Consider the following 19,797-nt stretch of genomic DNA (forward strand, 5'->3'; position numbering starts at 1 on the left):
TCTACCACTTCATATATTACCCCTCAGTTTTTCACACTGCTGATGAGTCATTTAGAAACCATTGACTCAACGCTGGCAAAACTTGGGGATGATATATTGCTCTGGTTCTTGAAAATTCATGACTTCTTAAAAAGAAATATAAAAGATAATAGTAGTAACATTCACAAGAAGAGCAGACTCCTAGCAAGCAGCCCTAGTGTCCTTACCCACTGGACAGAACTAAATCAACTGGGCAGCTAGTAACTACTACTTATTCATTTATTTATTTATTTTTTTGAGATGGAGTCTTGCTCTGTCACCCTAGCTGGAGTGCAGTGATGCAATCTTGCCTCACTGCAATCTCCACCTCCCGGGTTCAAGCGATTCTCGTACCTCAGCCTCCCAAACAGCTGGGATTACAGAGGCATGCCACCACACCTGATTAGTTATTGTATTTTTAGTAGAGATGGGGGTTTCACCATGTTAGCCAGGCTGGTCTCAAACTCCTGACCTCAAGTAATCTGCCTGCCTCAGCCTCCCAAAGTGCTAGGATTACAGGTGTGAGCCACCGCACCTGGCATAACTACTTCTTATTCAGGGTAGGGGCAACTTTAGTCATGACTATCTGGCTATTGCTCACAGCATAGCCTTTCAGAGATTTCAGCGGAGCTATTTTGCTCTTAATTTAGACATAATGTAGTAAGTTTAATTATCTAGTTTCCTAGATCATCTAAGTGGAAATACACAAAAAGCAAGCTGGAACAAAAGAAATAAACTCACAGTAGCAAGTAGCAACAGCTGACAGTATGAAAGAACAACAGAGGAAAGCAGAGAACAAATATGAGAATCTAAAAAAGCAAAGCAGCCCGAGGTCCATTAACATAAGAGCAGCTGTAATCCTACAGCCCTTGTGCTGAGTACCAGGAGAGAAAAAAAAAAATATTTGGAGAAATAATGGCAGAAAAGTTTCCAATTTTATTAGAAAGCAATAACTTATACATCCAAGAAGCTTAATGAATGCTCTGGAAAAAAAAGCAAAGATGCCCACAAACAGACACTTTATAGTGTATAAATGCTGAAAGTCAAAGACAAGAAGTTTTAATCAGCAAGAGAAAAACAATGCATCACTTACAAAGGTATTTCAATACGATTTAAGATTAACACCTTACTTCTCATCAGAAACCATGGAAGCCAGAAGGCAATGGGAAAACATATTCCATATGCTCAAAGAAAAAAGTAGGCAACCAAGAATCTTATATAGACTAAAGCTATCTTTCACAAACGAAGATGAAATAAATCCTTTCCCAAATAAGCAAAACTGAGAGAATTTGTTTACAGACTCACTTTACAATACTAAAGGAAGTTCTTCAGGCGGAAATCAAGTGACCCTACAGAAATATGAATCTACAGGAACAAACAACATTGATAATTATGTAATGATAAATGCATATTTTTCCTCCTTAATTGATTTTAAAAAGCAATTCCAAATAATATGTATATAATGGATTGTTGGGCCTATAACATATAGAAATGTAATGTATTTTACTCCCTCTATATTTTTGCCAATAGCACATAGGAAGTGAGTAAAAATAAAGCTGTAATGGGCTAAGGAAATGACTACAGATGGTAAAGTAGTAACTATAACAATGCATTGTAGAATTTTTAACGTTAATATATTATGTAGGCATTGCCTAAAAAGTACTTTAGATCTGGCACTCAGTGAGGATTTCAGATATTATTATCCTATTCATTACACTCCCTGCCAAAACAAAACACAAAATTCAGTATCGTTCACCCAAATAAAGGAATCCTCTCCTCCTCCAGCTACTTTTATTTGCTGCTCTGGTAGCCAGGCTGAAAACACATTTGAGAATTACTTCTCCTGTATCCGTTCTGGGGTCTTATGATTTTGGAAGTCCAGAAGCCAGTTTCTGACAGTGAAAACCAGGAGACAGTGAAGAAGTAGGTTTCCCCCCTTCTTTTTTATCATAAAAAATAACACACCAACATAAAAGATACCTTTTTAAGTAGGTCAAGGAAAAAAACTCACCCATAATCCTATTGCCTCAACACAATCATTTGTTTCATTGTATTTATTTCCTTTGGCTTTTATTCCATAGACACTCACATTTTATTTTACAGAGGTGTAATCATTTATACTCTTTTTCATTTAGGATTACACTGAATACTTTAGCAAGTTTAATTATCATTTTTGACAGCACCAGATATATTTAGGGATATATCAACTATTTTCTTTTGTCTCCTTCCCTTCTGTCCATCCTATTTCCCAGGGATGGGCCTTGAAGGCTTGGAGCCCAGACTTCTAGACTTAAAAGAGCTCAAAAATTAGCAAATTCTCACTTTGGTGAAGTGATATAGATGGCCTCTGACTTTACCAAAGTTATTAGGTGTTCAAATAGAAACACAAGTTTCATCTAAGATTCATAACATGAGAATGCTAATTATAAGTTTTGATTTATAGCCTATGAATTCACAATACATAGTGTACCTATATTCGTAAACCTACCTGCTACCCTCTCTACTTCTTTTCTTCTTCAAAAACTAGAAGACTGAATCTACTTTATTTCAATACACTGCCTTAAGTAGTTGTTTTAGAGGAAAAAGAAGTCCAAATTTTGAATTAATCAAGTAGTACAGTGGCTGAAACTTGCATTTTATTAGGAGATAAACAAAAATTATCTAAAAATAGCATTTCCCCATTTTTCTAATACAACAATGTCATTTTTAAAGACACACTATTAAAACTTTTTTCTAAAAGTGTCATAATTATATTATGCAAATTTAGTACATGACCTACACAAGGAAATAGAGGGAGTAAAATAGTTTCATGTCCATCTGGCTTCATATGAAAAAGCCAGTTTAACAGCTTTCAGTTCACTGACATTTGCAAAGACCTTTGTACTTTCCCTAGAAAAAAGAAAGAAAGAAAAACACACAACTCTAATGTCAAGTGGGTCATTTCCAGCATAGAGGTGTTTGTTTCCTTCCTTAGCATTACTCATTCAACTATTCAGTCAGATGCATAACCCATTTAGAGATACGATAGACAAATGTCTTTTCCATTCTGCAAGCTAAAACTGAAAGCCTAGTTCCAAGTATCGTAAGCATAAACTGTTTTCTTTGGTTACTGGACGTTTGGGGTGCACATTATCGGAATGCAACATGCTATCATGTTTGAATAAATAGCCTATTTTAAAACAAAGCAACAAGATAAAAGTTAATTTGTAATAACTATATTGATACTTTCTTCAATGTAATTGCTTATTCTGTGTGTTACAATTTGTAGTAAATCAGCTCCTGAAGTAAATACTTGTTTATTCATGTGTCTGTGGCTACCATCCTCACTAGGTTCCAACATAACTAAATAACTGTAACTGTGCCTAGTAAAATGAATTAGTATTAAATTCTTTTTTTTTTTTTTTTGAGGCGGAGTCTCGCTCTGTCGCCCGGACTGGAGTGCAGTGGCCGGATCTCAGCTCACTGCAAGCTCCGCCTCCCGGGTTTACGCCATTCTCCTGCCTCAGCCTCCCGAGTAGCTGGGACTACAGGCGCCCGCCACCTCGCCCGGCTAGTTTTTTGTATTTTTAGTAGAGACGGGGTTTCACCGTGTTAGCCAGGATGGTCTCGATCTCCTGACCTCGTGATCCGCCCGTCTCGGCCTCCCAAAGTGCTGGGATTACAGGCTTGAGCCACCGCGCCCGGCCTAAATTCTTTAAATAATCATTAACATGAGAATTAATTGGCACAATCTACCAATTTACTATTCAATGAATAACTAGTTGACAAGAAGGACTCTACCCATTAAAAAAAAATTGTGACTAACATTGGAGAGCAAATAAGTTTACGCCACATAATTTGAAAGGCTCATTGGTATATTAATCCAGATAAGTTTGGTAAAGAGAAGATAATGGAATACATAGTACCGTCGTTGACAATCGTAGACCTTGAGAAAATCACTTCCCTTCTTTATGTTTCTGCACCTGTAAAATAAAGGGATTAGGCTATATCATCTCTGAAGTTTTTATAATCTATGAGTTTATGTGGCTTTCTGTAACTTTATGAAAAATCACTCAAAGTTTTGTCATATATGTCTAAATGCAAGAATACCACTATTTACATGACAATTGCTCAGTCCACAATTTCTAAAATTCATTTTATAATTATTTTTGCGGAGACAGGGTCTCATTCCATTGGTCAGGTTGGAGTGCAGTGGCACTATCAGTTCACTGCAGCCTTCTAGTCTTGGACTCAAGTGGTTCTCCCACCTCAACCTCTTTAAGTAGCTGGGATTACAGGCTTGAGCTACTTCGCCCTACTTAAAATTCATTTTCACTTATGAAGCTCTCTTAAAATGAACACTACCTATATATTTATAGAAATCACAAAGAAAAAAAATCTATGATATATATTCATGTAGGATATAGAACTGGTAAATTTGTGTAAAGAAACCTGGAAAAGTGTGAAGATGATAAACTAGTTCATGAAAGTTCTTATCTACCATTCTTTTTTGTACCTGGAGGATATGGCAGGAGCTATGTACCAAGGATTTGTGTTATTATCCAAATTGCACTATGTTAGTATACACAAAAGCCAAATATCAAAACAAGCTAACTGGCACCACTCTGGTTAAGGCTAAAAACTGATATGAGTCATTACGTGTGAGTAGGGCTGAAATTTTCACATTACATTAGAAATGTAAGCGATATTATTATTCAATTAGTTCCATTTCTTTATTTCTAGTGAGAAAACTGAGGTCCAGAAGTAACTTGCCCAATGTTGCAGATCTAATCAGTTAGCTGACAAGGGGCCCAGATCTGACTGCCAATTTAATTGTTCTACATCATACTGTCTTCTCAAAACCATAAGGTAAGCTCTGAGGAATAAGTAGGAGAAATCAAAATGGAATTCAAAGTCTCAAACAACCTTACACACAGTACATCTAGTACAACTTTTCATTTAAATCTGGAATTTCTTCTGTGACACCTATAACAGATGTCATTCAGCTTCTGCTCTGTCTCTAGTTATAAGACACTCATTAATGCTTAGGAAGCAATTCCTTTCCTTTATGGACAAATAGCCATAAAGTTATTTCTCATACTGAGCTCGAATCTGGTATTTTGTAATTTTCACCCAGTTCTGCTCTGAGAGCCAGAGAGAATACATTGTACATGTCTCTCAAATATTTGAAAGCAGCTATTACGCCTTAGTCACATCTTTCAGCTGGTTTGGGAGTTTCAGTTTATGGTACCTTTTCCAACTTGGCAAATACCTCAGGATTTGCTCTAATTTGTAAATATCCTTTCACTGCATCCTGGAATAACATTAGTAATGCAAACGTGGTTTGAACAGCACTTTGCGTATCATTTTCCCATGATGTATTTTTCACCACTCTAAAATTAGATCAGTTTCTACAAAACTGACTTATATGTTATTTCCAGCAAGCAAAAATCTCCGGATTTTTTCATTTATACTCTTGACAAGTGCTGTTTCCTTTTCTATCAATGGTTTCCTGTTTGTTTCTAGGATAAAGACTAGGTAGGGTTCACGATGCCATCTGTAATTGTGTTCCTAATTAGCAGCCTGTCGCCCAGGCTGGAGTGCAGTGGGGCGATCTTGGCTCACTGCAACCTCCACCTCCAGGGTTCAAGTGATTCTCTTGCCTCAGCCTCCCGAGTAGCTGGGACTATAGGCGCATGCCACCATGCCCAGCTAATTTTTTATGTTTTTAGTAGAGACAGGGTTTCACTGTGTTAGCCAGAATGGTCTCAATCTCCTGACCTCGTGATCCACCTGCCTCAGTCTCCCAAAGTGCTGGGATTACAGGTGTGAGCTACCGAGCCCAGCCCAGTCCTCATATTTAACTGCACCTTCCTTCCTCTAGGCTTCCATATATTATTCATCCCCCTCAGCCAGGAATGCTTCTCCTGGGTCACCCAGGTCTACTCAATTCTTAGTTATCCTTCAAAACTTAGCTGAAATACCACTTCTCTGGGGGACTCTTCCTTGTCCTGCTCCCCATGTTCCCCTCCCAAAAGTACCTTTTACCTGTTACAATACCTTACAAATCTCCGTCAGTCCTTATTAAAATAGTAATATTTGTGCAATGAGGTGCCTGTCTCCTTAGCTATACCATGAAATCTATGAGGACACAGTCTGTCTTTACCTAGCACAGGGTTTTGCATGATTTATACATTCAATAACTATCGTTGAATGAACGAACACTGAATAAATAGAATCAATATTTAGATTTCCCCAGGTAATCAAAGAAAACATTTAACTAAGCCCTGGGTTGTATGCTATACAAAGAAGAAACTGTATAGGTTACAAGACAATCTTGAGAAAGAAAGACCTCTCCAAAAGAAGTGATGATATAATTTTAAAAGTTTTCAAACTATGTCCTATAAAAACGAAAGGTAATTTTTTTTTCATGCTTTCTAGAGTGTGGGGGTGGGGAGCATGGAAAAAGGCAAATAAGCACACGTCAGTGGTATATTTGTTGTTTTACTGTTAATTTGACACATCTGAACCAAAGCATTCACAATACTTGATATACTTTGAAGAGAATCGTATACTATAGTCTTAGACATAACCACGGAACAAGCAGAACAATTAAAACTACATAAGGCCTTAAAATATATCCACAGTGTGTATTATTTCCATATTCATTCATTTACAAATTAGACTACATACCATTAATTTTTTATTTTTATTTTTCTTTCATTGTTTTATTCAGGCAGGGTTCATTCAAGGAAAGGCAACTTAGTTTTTGTATGTGTGAGCTTTATTGTTTGTTTTACTATATTGGTTAATATAAAAGTTATGAATTAAATGTCTTCTTATCTCCTATACCCAGGAGTGAATCCATGAAATTCTCAGATAGTAATCCAAAACAACAGGTCCTATTTTTAAAAATAGCCAAAGTGGGCCAGGCGCGGTGGCTCATGCCTGTAATTCCAACACTTTGGGAGGCCGAGGAGGGCAGATCATGAGGTCAGGAGTTCGAGACCAGCCTGATCAACATGGCAAAACCCTGACTCTACTAAAAATACAAAAATTAGCCAGGCGTGGTGGCGGGCATCTGTAATCCCAGATACTTGGGAAGCTGAGGCAGGAGAATCACTTGAACCTGGGAGGCAGAGGTTGCAGTGAGCCAAGATTACACCACTGCACTCCAGCCTCAGCAACAGAGCAACGTCTCAAAAAAAAAAAAAAAAAAAAAAAAAAAAAAAAAATAGCCAGTGAAAAGGGATCAGATAGCCAGTCTGTGGTCTTTAAGATCAACTCATGGACTTTCAGGATTTCATATAATGAAGACTACTGCAATTCTATGAGACTATGAGATCAGTCAAAATTTAAAACATCGCATACAAAATCATTCTTGAAATCTCTAAATGCCTTTTAAATAACCAGCATGAAAATTTTAAGTAGTTGCCTCACAGTACCAAACTTAGAAGTCAAAACTAGTTAAAATTCAGTGCTATCATGACTTCTCATTTACAAGGTAACTCATTGGTAAATTAACAGATGGCATAAAAATTAAGATTTACATCTTTTTTAAAGGATAAATGTATGTAATCAGAGTATAGAGAAAATTCAATGTATTTTACAATAAAATAACTTTAAACCTCTGTCCCTGTACAACAGGGTTTAGGTTAATTCTAGTGAACTTGCATGGTTTTAAATCTCTTTTACAGTTCATTCTATTATGAGTACTTAAATTGCTTTAGATACATAGCTTTCTTCAAAAGAATATTACAGTTGTATTCCAGGATAAGATTTAGTACATTGAGATGTTTTAAAAATATTTATAAATTTGTTTCTAGTATGCAAAAGCATTTGGCAATACTTTTACAGCATTTGATTTTATAGAATTAAAATCTCATACAGTACTCATCTTGATGTTAAAAAAAAATTCACAGAAAAAATATAAATTACATAGCCTGACTGCATGGTACTGTTATTTCCAGTTCTTAGTTCTGGTAATTAAAACCTTCATTAAGTCTGTTAACAAATCATTACCTGTACATTTATGAAGGCAACTGACATGATTTGCAAACAAAACCTTCAGGTTTTATGTTATTTACCAAAGAGTGCAGTTCAGCAAGAAAGGAAAACCCAGTAGCAAATTTACAGAATATTTTACAAATTTACCAGTTCCTGTGACACAAACTGTTTCAACCTTTCAAGATACTGTCCATACAGTTCCACATCATTGTGACCTGCTCCTTCAACCCAGAGAGGCTCCACAGGTCTTTGGCAACGTTCAAACAACGCGAGGCCATGTGAAAAGTCAATGACTTCATCTTCAGTCCCATGAATTATTAATACTGGAGAGGTTATCTTAGAGATTTTGTCAATGCTGCAGGGAAAAAGGAAGGAGAAAAAAATGCAATAAATTAACTATGTAAAGGAACATAAATATTTTTGTGCTGTATCAGACAGGTAATTCAAATATGAGAATTGTATGAATCAGTTCAGAAGCTAAGAATGTCTCTTGAATTTCCAGTAAGATTCAAAAATTGCCTTTTACATACTCCCTACCTTAAGATTATCTGAGGAAGTTATTTTCATGCACTTGTTTTGATGGTTTTGCTGGAATCACTCAATGCTCTCGTCACTCTACTGTACCTTTCTACAATGTTGACTTTTGGTACAGAGAAACTTAGGTGTCCAGAAGAGGAGAAAACTTAAGAACCATTTCAAGTATGCGCTAATTTCACTTTCTGCACTCACTATATTCTTTCTCCTAGTCTCCTACTAAAATGATAGCAAAATGTTTTATGTTTTTGTTCTTGTTTGAGGATAAAGATACAAAAACAAAGAGAATGTACTAAAATATAATAAAATGTTGGAGCTGGAAAGATTAATGTGTGAAATAATTTATCAAAAGGAGAGAAAAAAACACAATTTTAGGCAGACCATAAAGTGATAAACAAAACCAATTTATACCACAGAATACCCCAGAAAGCTAAGGAATTACCATGGTGATGAAGGGGGTGATTGAAATATACAGGATTTCTTCAAAGTCTGTGTAAGAAAGTTAGCCTCCCCTTCCCAGTTCCTTTTGCCTGTTCATATACCTGGAAACTGCCTGCCCCCAAGACTGGAATGTCTGTGGGCTAGAAGACTCCCAGAGTTTAGAACAGAGGTATCATAGAGACAACAGACACATATACATTTACATACTGGCTACTATGAACCCATTTTCCCTATGTGGCTCCCAGAATGCTGGTAGTCAGGCCACTCCTCCAGGAGGGACTTTTAGAAAGAGCCTTCTTTGGAGATTATATCAGAGCAGCCCTTTAGTTGATCTGCTAAATCTTGATTGCCGGCTTATATGTAAGAATAAAAAGTTGATCAGTTCCTTTACTTACATATAAGCAGGCAACCAAAAGTTATCAGACATGAGAGGAGAACACTTCAAATAACACGGGAATCAAAACAAAAACTTTTTAAAAAAAAACACTTGGCAACTTGGAGGAGACAGAAACTACATAGACAAACAATTCTTTTTAAGAATCCTTAAAGAAAGATATTATAAATAACATAAAATGAAAATGGAATTTTGACAAGGGAAAAACCATCAATGAAATAATCTAAGGCTGCATTTGGTAAGAATACTCGGGTTTACTATCTGCTGTCAGAAAGATGTTCAGCGGTAGAAGAATTAAAACTTGAATAAAAAAAGAAATATATTATCTTTTTCAAACAGTTTATTTTTATTTTTTGAGACAGGGTCTTGCTCTGTCACCCAGGTTGAAGTGCAGTGGCACCATGGTTCACTGCCATCTCTGTCTCCCAGGTTCAAGGGATTCTCATGCCTCAGCCTCCTGAGTAGCTGGGATTACAGGTGTGCATCACCATGCCTGACTAATTTTTGTAATTTTGGTGGAGACAGGGTTTCACCATGTTGGCCAGGCTGGTCTCGAACTCCTGGCCTCAAGTGATCCAACCACCACGGCCTCCGAAAGTGCTGGGATTACAGGCGTGAGCCACTGTGCCTGGCCAAACAGTTTATTTTCAGTGTTGCTCTCTGTTGGTGCACCAGAAATGAAAGAGGGAGCTAGACAGAGATATAAGTTGGCAACAACACTGATATAGGGATACTCAGATACATCCCTATCATTTTTACCATTCAGCTAGACAGAGGCAGTGTAATGCCTATACCTACATTACCTGAAACAAAAACAAACCCAAAACAAAATAAAAACCCAAACACGCCCATAGTTTGCCCTTGTGATAAGATCATGTGTTCACATACTTTCCCTACTAAAGTGACCCATTACTGGCTAGTGATGAAAATAATGTGTTTTTAAAATAATCTTTGCTATTCTTTATAAAGAACCATGTGATGACTTTGCCTTAGGCCCATCGGCCACTCACAAAAAAATCCTTTGTATTGGCCGGGCGCGGTGGCTCAAGCCTGTAATCCCAGCACTTTGGGAGGCCGAGACGGGCGGATCACGAGGTCAGGAGATCGAGACCATCCTGGCTAACACGGTGAAACCCCGTCTCTACTAAAAATACAAAAAACTAGCCGGGCGAGGTGGCGGGCGCCTGTAGTCCCAGCTACTCGGGAGGCGGAGGCAGGAGAATGGCGTGAACCCGGGAGGCGGAGCTTGCAGTGAGCTGAGATCTGGCCACTGCACTCCAGTCTGGGCGACAGAGCGAGACTCCTTTAAAAAAAAAAAAATCCTTTGTATTGCTGCCAACTGGATAAAGGAAAGAAAACTAAAATTTGCCAGCTTATTTCTTTTCTACTTCTTTGAGAAAAATAGTCCATTAATTTTTTCCAACTATGAAGAGTAGGTGGGAACTACCTCCTGCCTTGAAAAGCACGAAGGAAAAGTAGCTACTTTTCTTTCAAATACATCTAATTATGTTGGCGGGTTTTGTGGCAGCAATACTTACTAATCTAGTTAATTTAAGATTCAACTCTTTTCAATTCACTTTTGTAAATTAGATATCATTAATCAGATATTTACTCATTTTAACCTCTACCTGTTCTTCTCTAACATCAAGTGTCTCACTGGATGGCACCATCCATTAGCACCTCAGGGCAGAAACATGGTAGTCATGTTCAAGTTTTTCTCTTTAGCATCCTACATCCAGTCTGACACTCAGCTCTGTCAAATTTATCTTTCAAACTCATTCCCTTGTCTCCAATACTAGTGCCACCACCTGAGGTGTAAGGCCCTCAGCAATCTTCATCTGGATTACTACTCCTCAAACATTTCAGCCTTCTGACTGGTCACCAGCTAATACCCTCTTTACAAATTAATTTTTCATAATGTATATGTGCTAATATATGTAAAATAGAAACTTACGGTTGAGTGAACTATGTCATGAATACTTTAAATGATGAAAAAATTCCTAAGTTTCTTGGAATTGAACTATTTTGAACACTGCTACTTACTTTGGGAATGCATCAAAACAGTAGGTCTTCTTGGTGTCAGGAAAGGCAACTCGCATTCCTGAGGTCAGAGGAGAATGAAGAATAACAGCAGCACTCTCATATCGAGCAGCAAGATCCACAGACGGTACTGTCCCTATACTTTGGCCATATATAATCACATTTTCAGGGCGAATGCCGTATCTACAAAGTTCAGGCGTTAAAAACAAAAAAGTTGGAGTGGTATGAAACGTTCCATCATTCCAAAGGATTTGATCTTAGAATAAGACAATGTCAACTAATCCATTTTTTAAACTTAAGTTTCTTAGCTATTACTGCTATTTTTAACATTACAATAAAGTCTGTATCATCAGTTTATTTCATGTGTTTCTATTTCATCTTTTGGAAAAATAATTGCTGAGGTATTTTAAAGATTTCAATCTTAAGAAATAAATTTATTAAAGAATTTATTACACTATAGTATTTCAACCTAGCGTACTGTTGACTGAGCTTGGGGTATGTCACTAATATTTTAATGAACTGATGTTGAATGAATAGGTCATATTTATTTTCTGTTCAATGTAACAAAAGTTATTTATTTCTCCACACATCAAGAGCAGCTCATTTTAATTTCCAAAATTGGTCATATTGATGAACTGTTACATATAGTTATGGTATGAAATGAATAAACTATATGTATGATTTTAGTCAAGGGCAAATTATGATTTTATGATTTTTCTTAAAGTTTGTCTTTCCTTAGTTGTAGAAATGGACTAATGGTTGAAAAGATAAAAAAGAATTCCAAACACCACATGGTCCAGCTATTTATGAATAGACTTTATGCTAAAATCTCAAGGTACTATTTTAATCCCTTTAAAATGGTTGCAGGTTTAAATAGATGAAAACTCATTGACTCAATAAATATTTATTGGGTACCTAGTATGTTCAAGGAACTGCTTGCTACTTGTCTACAGTATAATCATCCCAAAAGTAAACTACTGCAAGTCCAAGTGCAGTGCTACCTGAGCTAATGAATGTGGGGTTCAAGGTTACCGTGATATTAAATACAGCTTTCCACTTAGAAAGCAGACAGCAGTCACTCTGGCAGCTAAGAACACAGCTTCTTTTGGAAATCTTTTGCAAAGGTAAAATATCTTTCTGAGAATCTGAATATTCACCAGGAAAGAGTGAGGCAAACTGTCTATGTGTTCTCTTCCAGGGGCATAATACTATTTCAACTATACAGGTAGTAACACAGGTCTCCCCACATAGTTTCTTCAAGTCCGGACTACACAAGTATTTGGATAGGACACAGAAAGTGGGGCTCTGTCTACTCCAAATTGACTCTAAATATTAGCAAACTCAGAAAAGCTTTTTTCTTTACAACAGACCTAGTTGCACTTATTTCAAATGAATGAAGAAATTAGGAGAATGAACATTTGCAGCATAACCACAATTCTTGAGGCTGCATTGTTGCTGTCAGCTGAATATCAGCATTGTTGGTGACAATCATGAAACTTGGGCTACAGCTAGCAATGACAATGCTTGAGGATAGAGCTGCAGAGGTAGCTGACAATTAAGCATTAGGGGACTCACAAGAGTAACAACTGCCTAACAGTATGAGCTAGAAAGGAGTTTAGAGACCATTTAATATAGAGTCCAGCTGCCTAATGAGCAGACCTTCAAAGTCACCAGTAGGTGACAGCTCTATAATTAGAACTCAGGTATACTGACTACCAGGTTCAGTGTTTTTTACTTCTGAAGCCCACAGATGAGGAGCTCAAGGACTTTGTGGGAAAGGTGCACAGTGAATGCCAGGCCCTGAGTTTCTTTTGGTCCATCAGAAGGTCAGAAATTGGAGTTATTATGGATATCCAATTTTCCCAAAAAGGACATCATTCAAATAATAATTATTTAAGTTCATTATTTATTTTCTCTCTCCTGGTTACTTAAGTCCTAACTTTTAATCAGGCAAATAAAATAAAAGGCATGTCTTCTAATCACACACATTTCATTAGATGACAGAATTCCAGAACTGGAAAAGACCTTGGGGATCATTTAATTCAATCTCTTCATTAAACAGATGAGGAAACACAGGCTCAGAGAAGTTACATTTCCTAAAGTACCTACACTTATGAAACTCTTACAACTATATTTTGGGTTCAACATGAAAGAAAACAGAAGTCTAAAATTCTAAAATGTAAGTGCTAAAATAGTATGTGGGATTATTGCTGAAATCTGCCCATTCCTCATTAACAGTGGCTATCAAATATGTTAAAAAAATTAATCAAGACTGAAAATCATTTTTGAAAGTTTTCTTCAAATTGATAAATGCCAAGATTCAAAAAAAACCCAGTAAGCTGACCACTTAAAAAATGGGATTTTTGGCCGGGCGCGGTGGCTCAAGCCTGTAATCCCAGCACTTTGGAAGGCCGAGACAGGTGGATCACGAGGTCAGGAGATCGAGACCATCCTGGCTAACACCGTGAAACCCCGTCTCTACTAAAAAATACAAAAAACTAGACGGGCGAGGTGGCGGGCGCCTGTAGTCCCAGCTACTCAGGAGGCTGAGGCAGGAGAATGGTGTAAACCCGGGAGGCGGAGCTTGCAGTGAGCTGAGATCCGGCCACTGCACTCCAGCCTGGGCAATAGAGGTGAAACTCCATCTCAAAAAAAAAAAAAGGGATTTTTTCACAAAGACACAGAACACTGAACCCAATACTAACATCTTTTGTTTGAGTTAAAGTGACCCTTTTTTGTTACTGGGAAGCACTAATAATGAAGGCTATCAGTTTTAACTTAGCACCCTTTAAAACTTCATTATTTCACTGAAGTTAAACTTTAAAAGTGTGAACTTTATCGCTCAATAAAGTTATTTTGTTTTAATTATAATACTTTCTTACAGTTATTATACGTTATTCAACTGGCTGGCTCTAAAAAGTGGGCACTCAGGTTTTGTTTGTTTTAAGGCCTGATGGAACTGATATCAATACACCTAAAAAGATTTTTATTTAAAGCAGTTTTTAAATTTATCAATTAAACAATAATTTTACCATCCCCCATCAACTCTACCTACTACTTGCTATCTTTTTTTCCTTATTCCCCATATTTATGTTTTTATATAATTTCAATTGATTTTAAGAATCCCTTTTATGTAGAACTTTGCTATGAGAACAAAACTTTATTACATTTCTTTGGAGGGAAAAATAGTTTTAAAGATTTTTTATATATCTTTAATATTATTAACTACTTCATTATTATTAAAATTGAGGAAATTCTTCCTGACTAAATCAAATCTTTAATATTTAAACATTAAATTAGAAAGAGTAAGTAAGTTTTCTTTATATCCTATAGGTTCAGTCAAAAACATTCTGGAATTCAGATGTTTTATTTTCATATAATATAAAGAACAGCCTATATTAAGGTTATGTGTTTATTGTACACTAATCTGACTAATAATACACTTAAGTCTACCAAATTGTGATTTTTCAAGAAAAACGTTTAGGTATCTTGGCGACTAGAAAAGATTAATGCAATTTCTAGTTCCCCAAAATGTATGCTGCTATATAATCAAAGAATAACTGAACAGTAAGAAAATTTTATTAAACAATTTATCATAACATTAAAATTTTTTTTTTTTGAAACAGAGTCTCACTCTGTCACCTGGGCTCGAGTGCAGTGGTGTGATCTCGGCTCACTGCAACCTCCGCCTCCCGGGTTCAAGCGATTGTCCTGCCTCAGCTTCCCGAATAGCTGGAAAAAAACTGCGCCCAGCTAATTTGTGCATTTTTAGTACAGACGGCATTTCACCATCTTGGCCAGGCTAGTCTCGAACTCCTGACCTTATGATCCACCTGCCTCGGCCTCCCAAAGTGCTGGGATTACAGGCATGAGCCACTGCGCCCAGACATTTTTGTATTTTTAGTAGAGATGGTGTTTCACCATGTTGACCAGGCTGGTCTCAAATTCCTGACCTTGTGATTCACCTGCCTCGGCTTCCCAAAGTGCTGGGACTACCGGCGTGAGCCACCGCACCCAGCCTAAAAAATTTTTTTAAACTTGATACCATCTCTCTCAATTTTAGCAATAAAGAATATAAAGTAAAATCTCATTTTTACAGAATGAATACTTAAAAGATAGTTCCAATAAGGTATCTTTAAGTTGTACCTCTCAAGAAGTAATCACATAAAATAATGCAAATCTTGGCTTAGGATTTTAATAGAAAGCAGTCCAGTCTCATACTGTTGATGACAGATCAAGTGAATAATTAGCTAAGTCAGTATTTTCTCTCATTGCCTTGAAAGGCTGCAGCTTTGAATAAACATTTTTTTACATCACACTCCAATAAGAAAGCTTACAAAACGAAACATTTGTCACTGGATTTATTTATTTTTTTTAACTTTTTAAGAGACGAGGTCTCACTCTGTCACTCAGGCTGGAGTGCAGTGGCACGATTATAGCTCACTCAGCCTCAAACTCCTGGCCTCAAGTGATTCCCCTGCCTTAGCCTCCTAAGTAACAGTGACTACAGGCATGCACCATGGACATTCAGCTATGGATTTAAGTCAAAAAAATAATAATAATCATACATATACACATGTATTAATGTAGACAAACCTGAAACTGTCTTTAAAAACTTTGTTTTGCTATTATGTGAAATTTAAAATTGCTGTCTAAAATATTAATTATTACAAGAATATAATAGTAAACATAATCTCTATATAGCAGTTATGTATAATAAAAACAGCTTTTACTCTATTCTTACACAAGGTATTTTTAGCTAACCACCACGAGTATGAAAAATAATTTCCAACTACAATTTACCTTGTCCTAAGAGCAAGCCAAGCAGCTTCAATGTCTGCATAGAGGTTCTTCTCTGTGGGTTTCCCGGAACTTGCACCATATCCAGAATAATCATATGAGAATATATTACAATTAATCCGTGATCCTAGTCCTATGTAAAAGCTGCTCATTTGACCAAGATCAACAGCATTTCCATGTGAGAAGAGTAAAGTGTATTTCGCATTGGGTGAGCAACGTACAAACATACAGGCAATTCTGTTGCCTTTACTGGTTCTAGTCATGAAACACTCAATAGCATCTTTTTCTCTAGAAGAATACTGCCAGTCTGCTCGTTCAGATAGATGTAAAGTCCAACGGCTTCCGCTTTCATCACACATCAGTGTGTAAGTTGGATCAGGTGGCAAAAATGCTAATTTTGAAGCAATTTTCCCTGGACAAGGTGGACAGCAGAAGAGGCAACATAGTTCACTAAATGAAAGATTATTCATGCTCTGAAAAAGAAAAGGAGATAGTAAATATTTTAATAACTGAATGTAGATTCTACATTCTCATACAATAAAAAGTTAAAACAAAGACATGGGTAAATTTTATTGGTGGTTAATGACTATTACTATTTTAGGTATGATTCCAAACAGATTTTTGGCTTCTTTCTTTTCTTTTTTTGAGATGGAGTTTCACTCTTGTTGCCCAGGCTGGAGTGCAATGGCACAATCTCAGCTCACCACAACCTCCGCCTCCCAGGTTCAAGAGAATCTCCTGCCTCAGCCTCTGGAGTAGCTGGGATTACAGGCATGTACCACCACACCTGGTGAATTCTGTATTTTTAGTAGAGACAGGGTTTCTCCATGTTGGTCAGGCTGGTCTTGAACTCCTGACCTCAGGTGATCCACCCATCTCGGCCTCCCAAAGTGCTGGGATTATAGGCGTGAGCCACCACGCCTGGCCTTTGGCTTCTTTCTAGAAGTACTTTAAATCCTGGGGTGAGGCAAATATTCCTGACCAGCAGACAGACTCAAACACTATATGACAGGTTTCAAATAGCAGTGATTATTATCTAACAAAAATGTCAAAAATGATAAAGGTAATATTTGCCATTTCTTTACAAATAACAACACTGAAGGTATGACATATCTTTAGTGTAGTCTGTAGTTTCTATGTAACTCAGCAAAACTTCTCAGAACCTCATGGAGAAGCTAGGGATTTAGCATAAAGTGAATACATAATAATAGCATTTATGAAACTATTTGTCAGGCATTGTGCCAAATGCTCTATGTGTATTACTTTAATTCTCAAAACAACTGTGTAAGTTGGCGTGAGAAAGGAAACTTGCACAAGATGAGGCAGTGTTGGAGCCAGGATTTGACCCCAGGCTGTCACTACACTATGTTACTGGGCTATACTGCCCTCACAGACTCAGAACATGCTCAGAATACTATCACTTTGGGCACAGTGCCAGTGGTCCAAATAACCTATAGAACATTAAAGTGTATGTTAAGTATGCATGCATGCATGTATGTAATTACTGCCCAAACTAAAAAGGCTATAATATAAAGTTTATTGTGGAAAAAAGGTAAAATCTACTAAAGGTAAACTTTTCTAAATGTTTGGAAGAGAAAGAGTACAAAGTTTAAAGTTAGGAAGCTGGGGTAAAATCCTAACTCTACCACTTACCGTTTACCAGCTGTATGTCCTTGGGCAAACTATCTCTTTGACTCTCATTTTCTTCATAAGTAAACAAGGCCAATACCTACACTGAAGGACTTGGTTGTGAATATCAAATGTTGGTGTAGTGAAGGTCCATCATACAATGAGAGATGGGCATATCGTTGTCACACTTTAACTTACAGACAAAAATTAATTAATACTTGTTTGTTCTATCAGTATTTCCTTCCATCTTGTCCTTTTTCAAACTCCTGTCTCTTTTTAGCAGAATTAGGCCATTGCTTAGTTCCAGGGAAAAGGCATTTAAAACCAACACCTTACAGGTTTGGTGGCATCCAATTTTCTCCAAAAAAACAGAAAAAAAAAATCTAAATATAAGAATAGGAAAAAAAAAAAAAGTACATTATTATACCAAAAATGGGATGAAAACAACTCAAGAGAGTGACTAAATGGTTGAGAATATCTCGGGGAAAAAAATGCCCTTTTCACTCACTAAAAATCAAATATATCCTATAAAGTTCAAAATAAATGTTTTTATAAGCAGCAGCAAAAAAAAGCACAGGAAGAGAGAAACAAGGGCAGGTATAATAACATAAAAGGTGAGGGAATAATAACTCAAAAGGTGAGGGAAGAGCAGAAAAACATCTTGGATATTAGGAAATGCTTTAATCGCTTTCTACCTTTATTTCTTTTTAGCCTTCAAAATACCACCTGAATAAGTTAATGGCTTACTCTGGTTAGAATAAGAAATAGGACAGAAATAACAACTAGGTGTCATCTGCCACCTTTAATTGAGGGCTTCCTGAAGTGTTGTGCTGAGAATGATTCTAAGGCATATGCAGGGCTTAGCCGCCCAATGATATGTGATAAATTAGTGATGTTTACTATAGACTACTCTGGCTACAAATTTACTATCCTGGTCAGGAGGATAAAGTGCCTGTTGAAGAAGATGGAAGGGAAGGGACTCAAAGGGTCTGTTCCAGAGGAGGAAATGACCTGCAGAAAGATGATGAGGTACAAGGTATAATATCAGTGCTATCTGTTTAATATCAGTCTATGGTTATTTCTCAACCCCAATGACCTCATATACCATTGACTGCTGAGCCACAATAGCCTTTTAAAAAGCTTAGTAAGTAAATGGTACATATCTAGACTATAATCCTATAATTTATCTCTTAGCCAGAAAAACTTTTGTTGTTGTTTTCTGATTGTTTTTTGAGACGAAGTCTCACTCTATTGCCTAGGCAGGAGTGCTGTGGCGTGATCTTGGCTCACTGCAACCTCCGCCTCCCACGTTCAAGCGATTCTCCTGCCTCAGCCTCCCCAGTAGCTGGGATTACAGGCACACACCACCATGCCCAGCTAATTTCTGTATTTTGAGTAGAGATGGAGTTTCATGATGCTGGCCAGGCTGGTCTCGAACTCCTGACCTCAAATAATCTGCCTGCTTTGGCGCCCCAAACTGTTGGAATTACAGGCGTGAGCCACTGCACCTAGCAGAAAAGCTTTTATAAACTATAATAAACAACTTTTGAAATAAACCTGGCTAGTTGAACACATATAATGCTGTGAAGAAGCTTCTGGGGATGAACACCAAAGGAAAGAAGCAGAAAGCAGAAAAACTGCAGTGCCAGGGTCTAGTTTAATGGCAGCTTCACTTCCTTAATGCTGACAGAATGATTCCCTCTTCCACTGCCCAAAAGTCAGATAACTGGGGCTTATTTAATGACAACAGCTTGCAAATGATCACTTTCCTAATAATAGGCCTGGTATAGGGCAGTGACACAGACCTACTCTCAAAAGTTAATTGAATACTTTTTCTGTAAGTCTGAAAATTTTCACAAAAAGTATAAACAAAACAAATCTACATTTTAGTATAGTGTGAGCAAGTTACTGAAGAAAAACATTTTATTCTGTAAAAAAAAATATATTTTGTGTGT

At 37.0% G+C, this 19,797-nt stretch overlaps 1 protein-coding gene across 1 annotated transcript in view; it reads right to left on the bottom strand.

Annotated features, from left to right (window-relative positions):
* Nucleotides 1-3,824: 3,824 nt before the first annotated feature.
* The window catches only part of ABHD17B (abhydrolase domain containing 17B), a 52,748-nt gene continuing 36,775 nt past the window's right edge, over nt 3,825-19,797 (bottom strand). Inside the window, exons 2-5 of the mRNA XM_011948906.1 lie at nt 16,217-16,686; nt 11,417-11,596; nt 8,152-8,359; nt 3,825-3,980 (exon numbers count right to left, since the gene is read on the bottom strand). Of these exons, the coding sequence (XP_011804296.1) occupies nt 3,954-3,980; nt 8,152-8,359; nt 11,417-11,596; nt 16,217-16,683 (882 nt within the window). The 5' untranslated portion in view covers nt 16,684-16,686 and the 3' untranslated portion in view covers nt 3,825-3,953. The remainder of the gene's footprint in view (nt 3,981-8,151; nt 8,360-11,416; nt 11,597-16,216; nt 16,687-19,797) is intronic.

Source organism: Colobus angolensis, unplaced genomic scaffold (genome assembly GCF_000951035.1).
Source record: "Colobus angolensis palliatus isolate OR3802 unplaced genomic scaffold, Cang.pa_1.0 Scaffold286, whole genome shotgun sequence".
Taxonomy (NCBI): Eukaryota; Metazoa; Chordata; class Mammalia; order Primates; family Cercopithecidae; genus Colobus; species Colobus angolensis.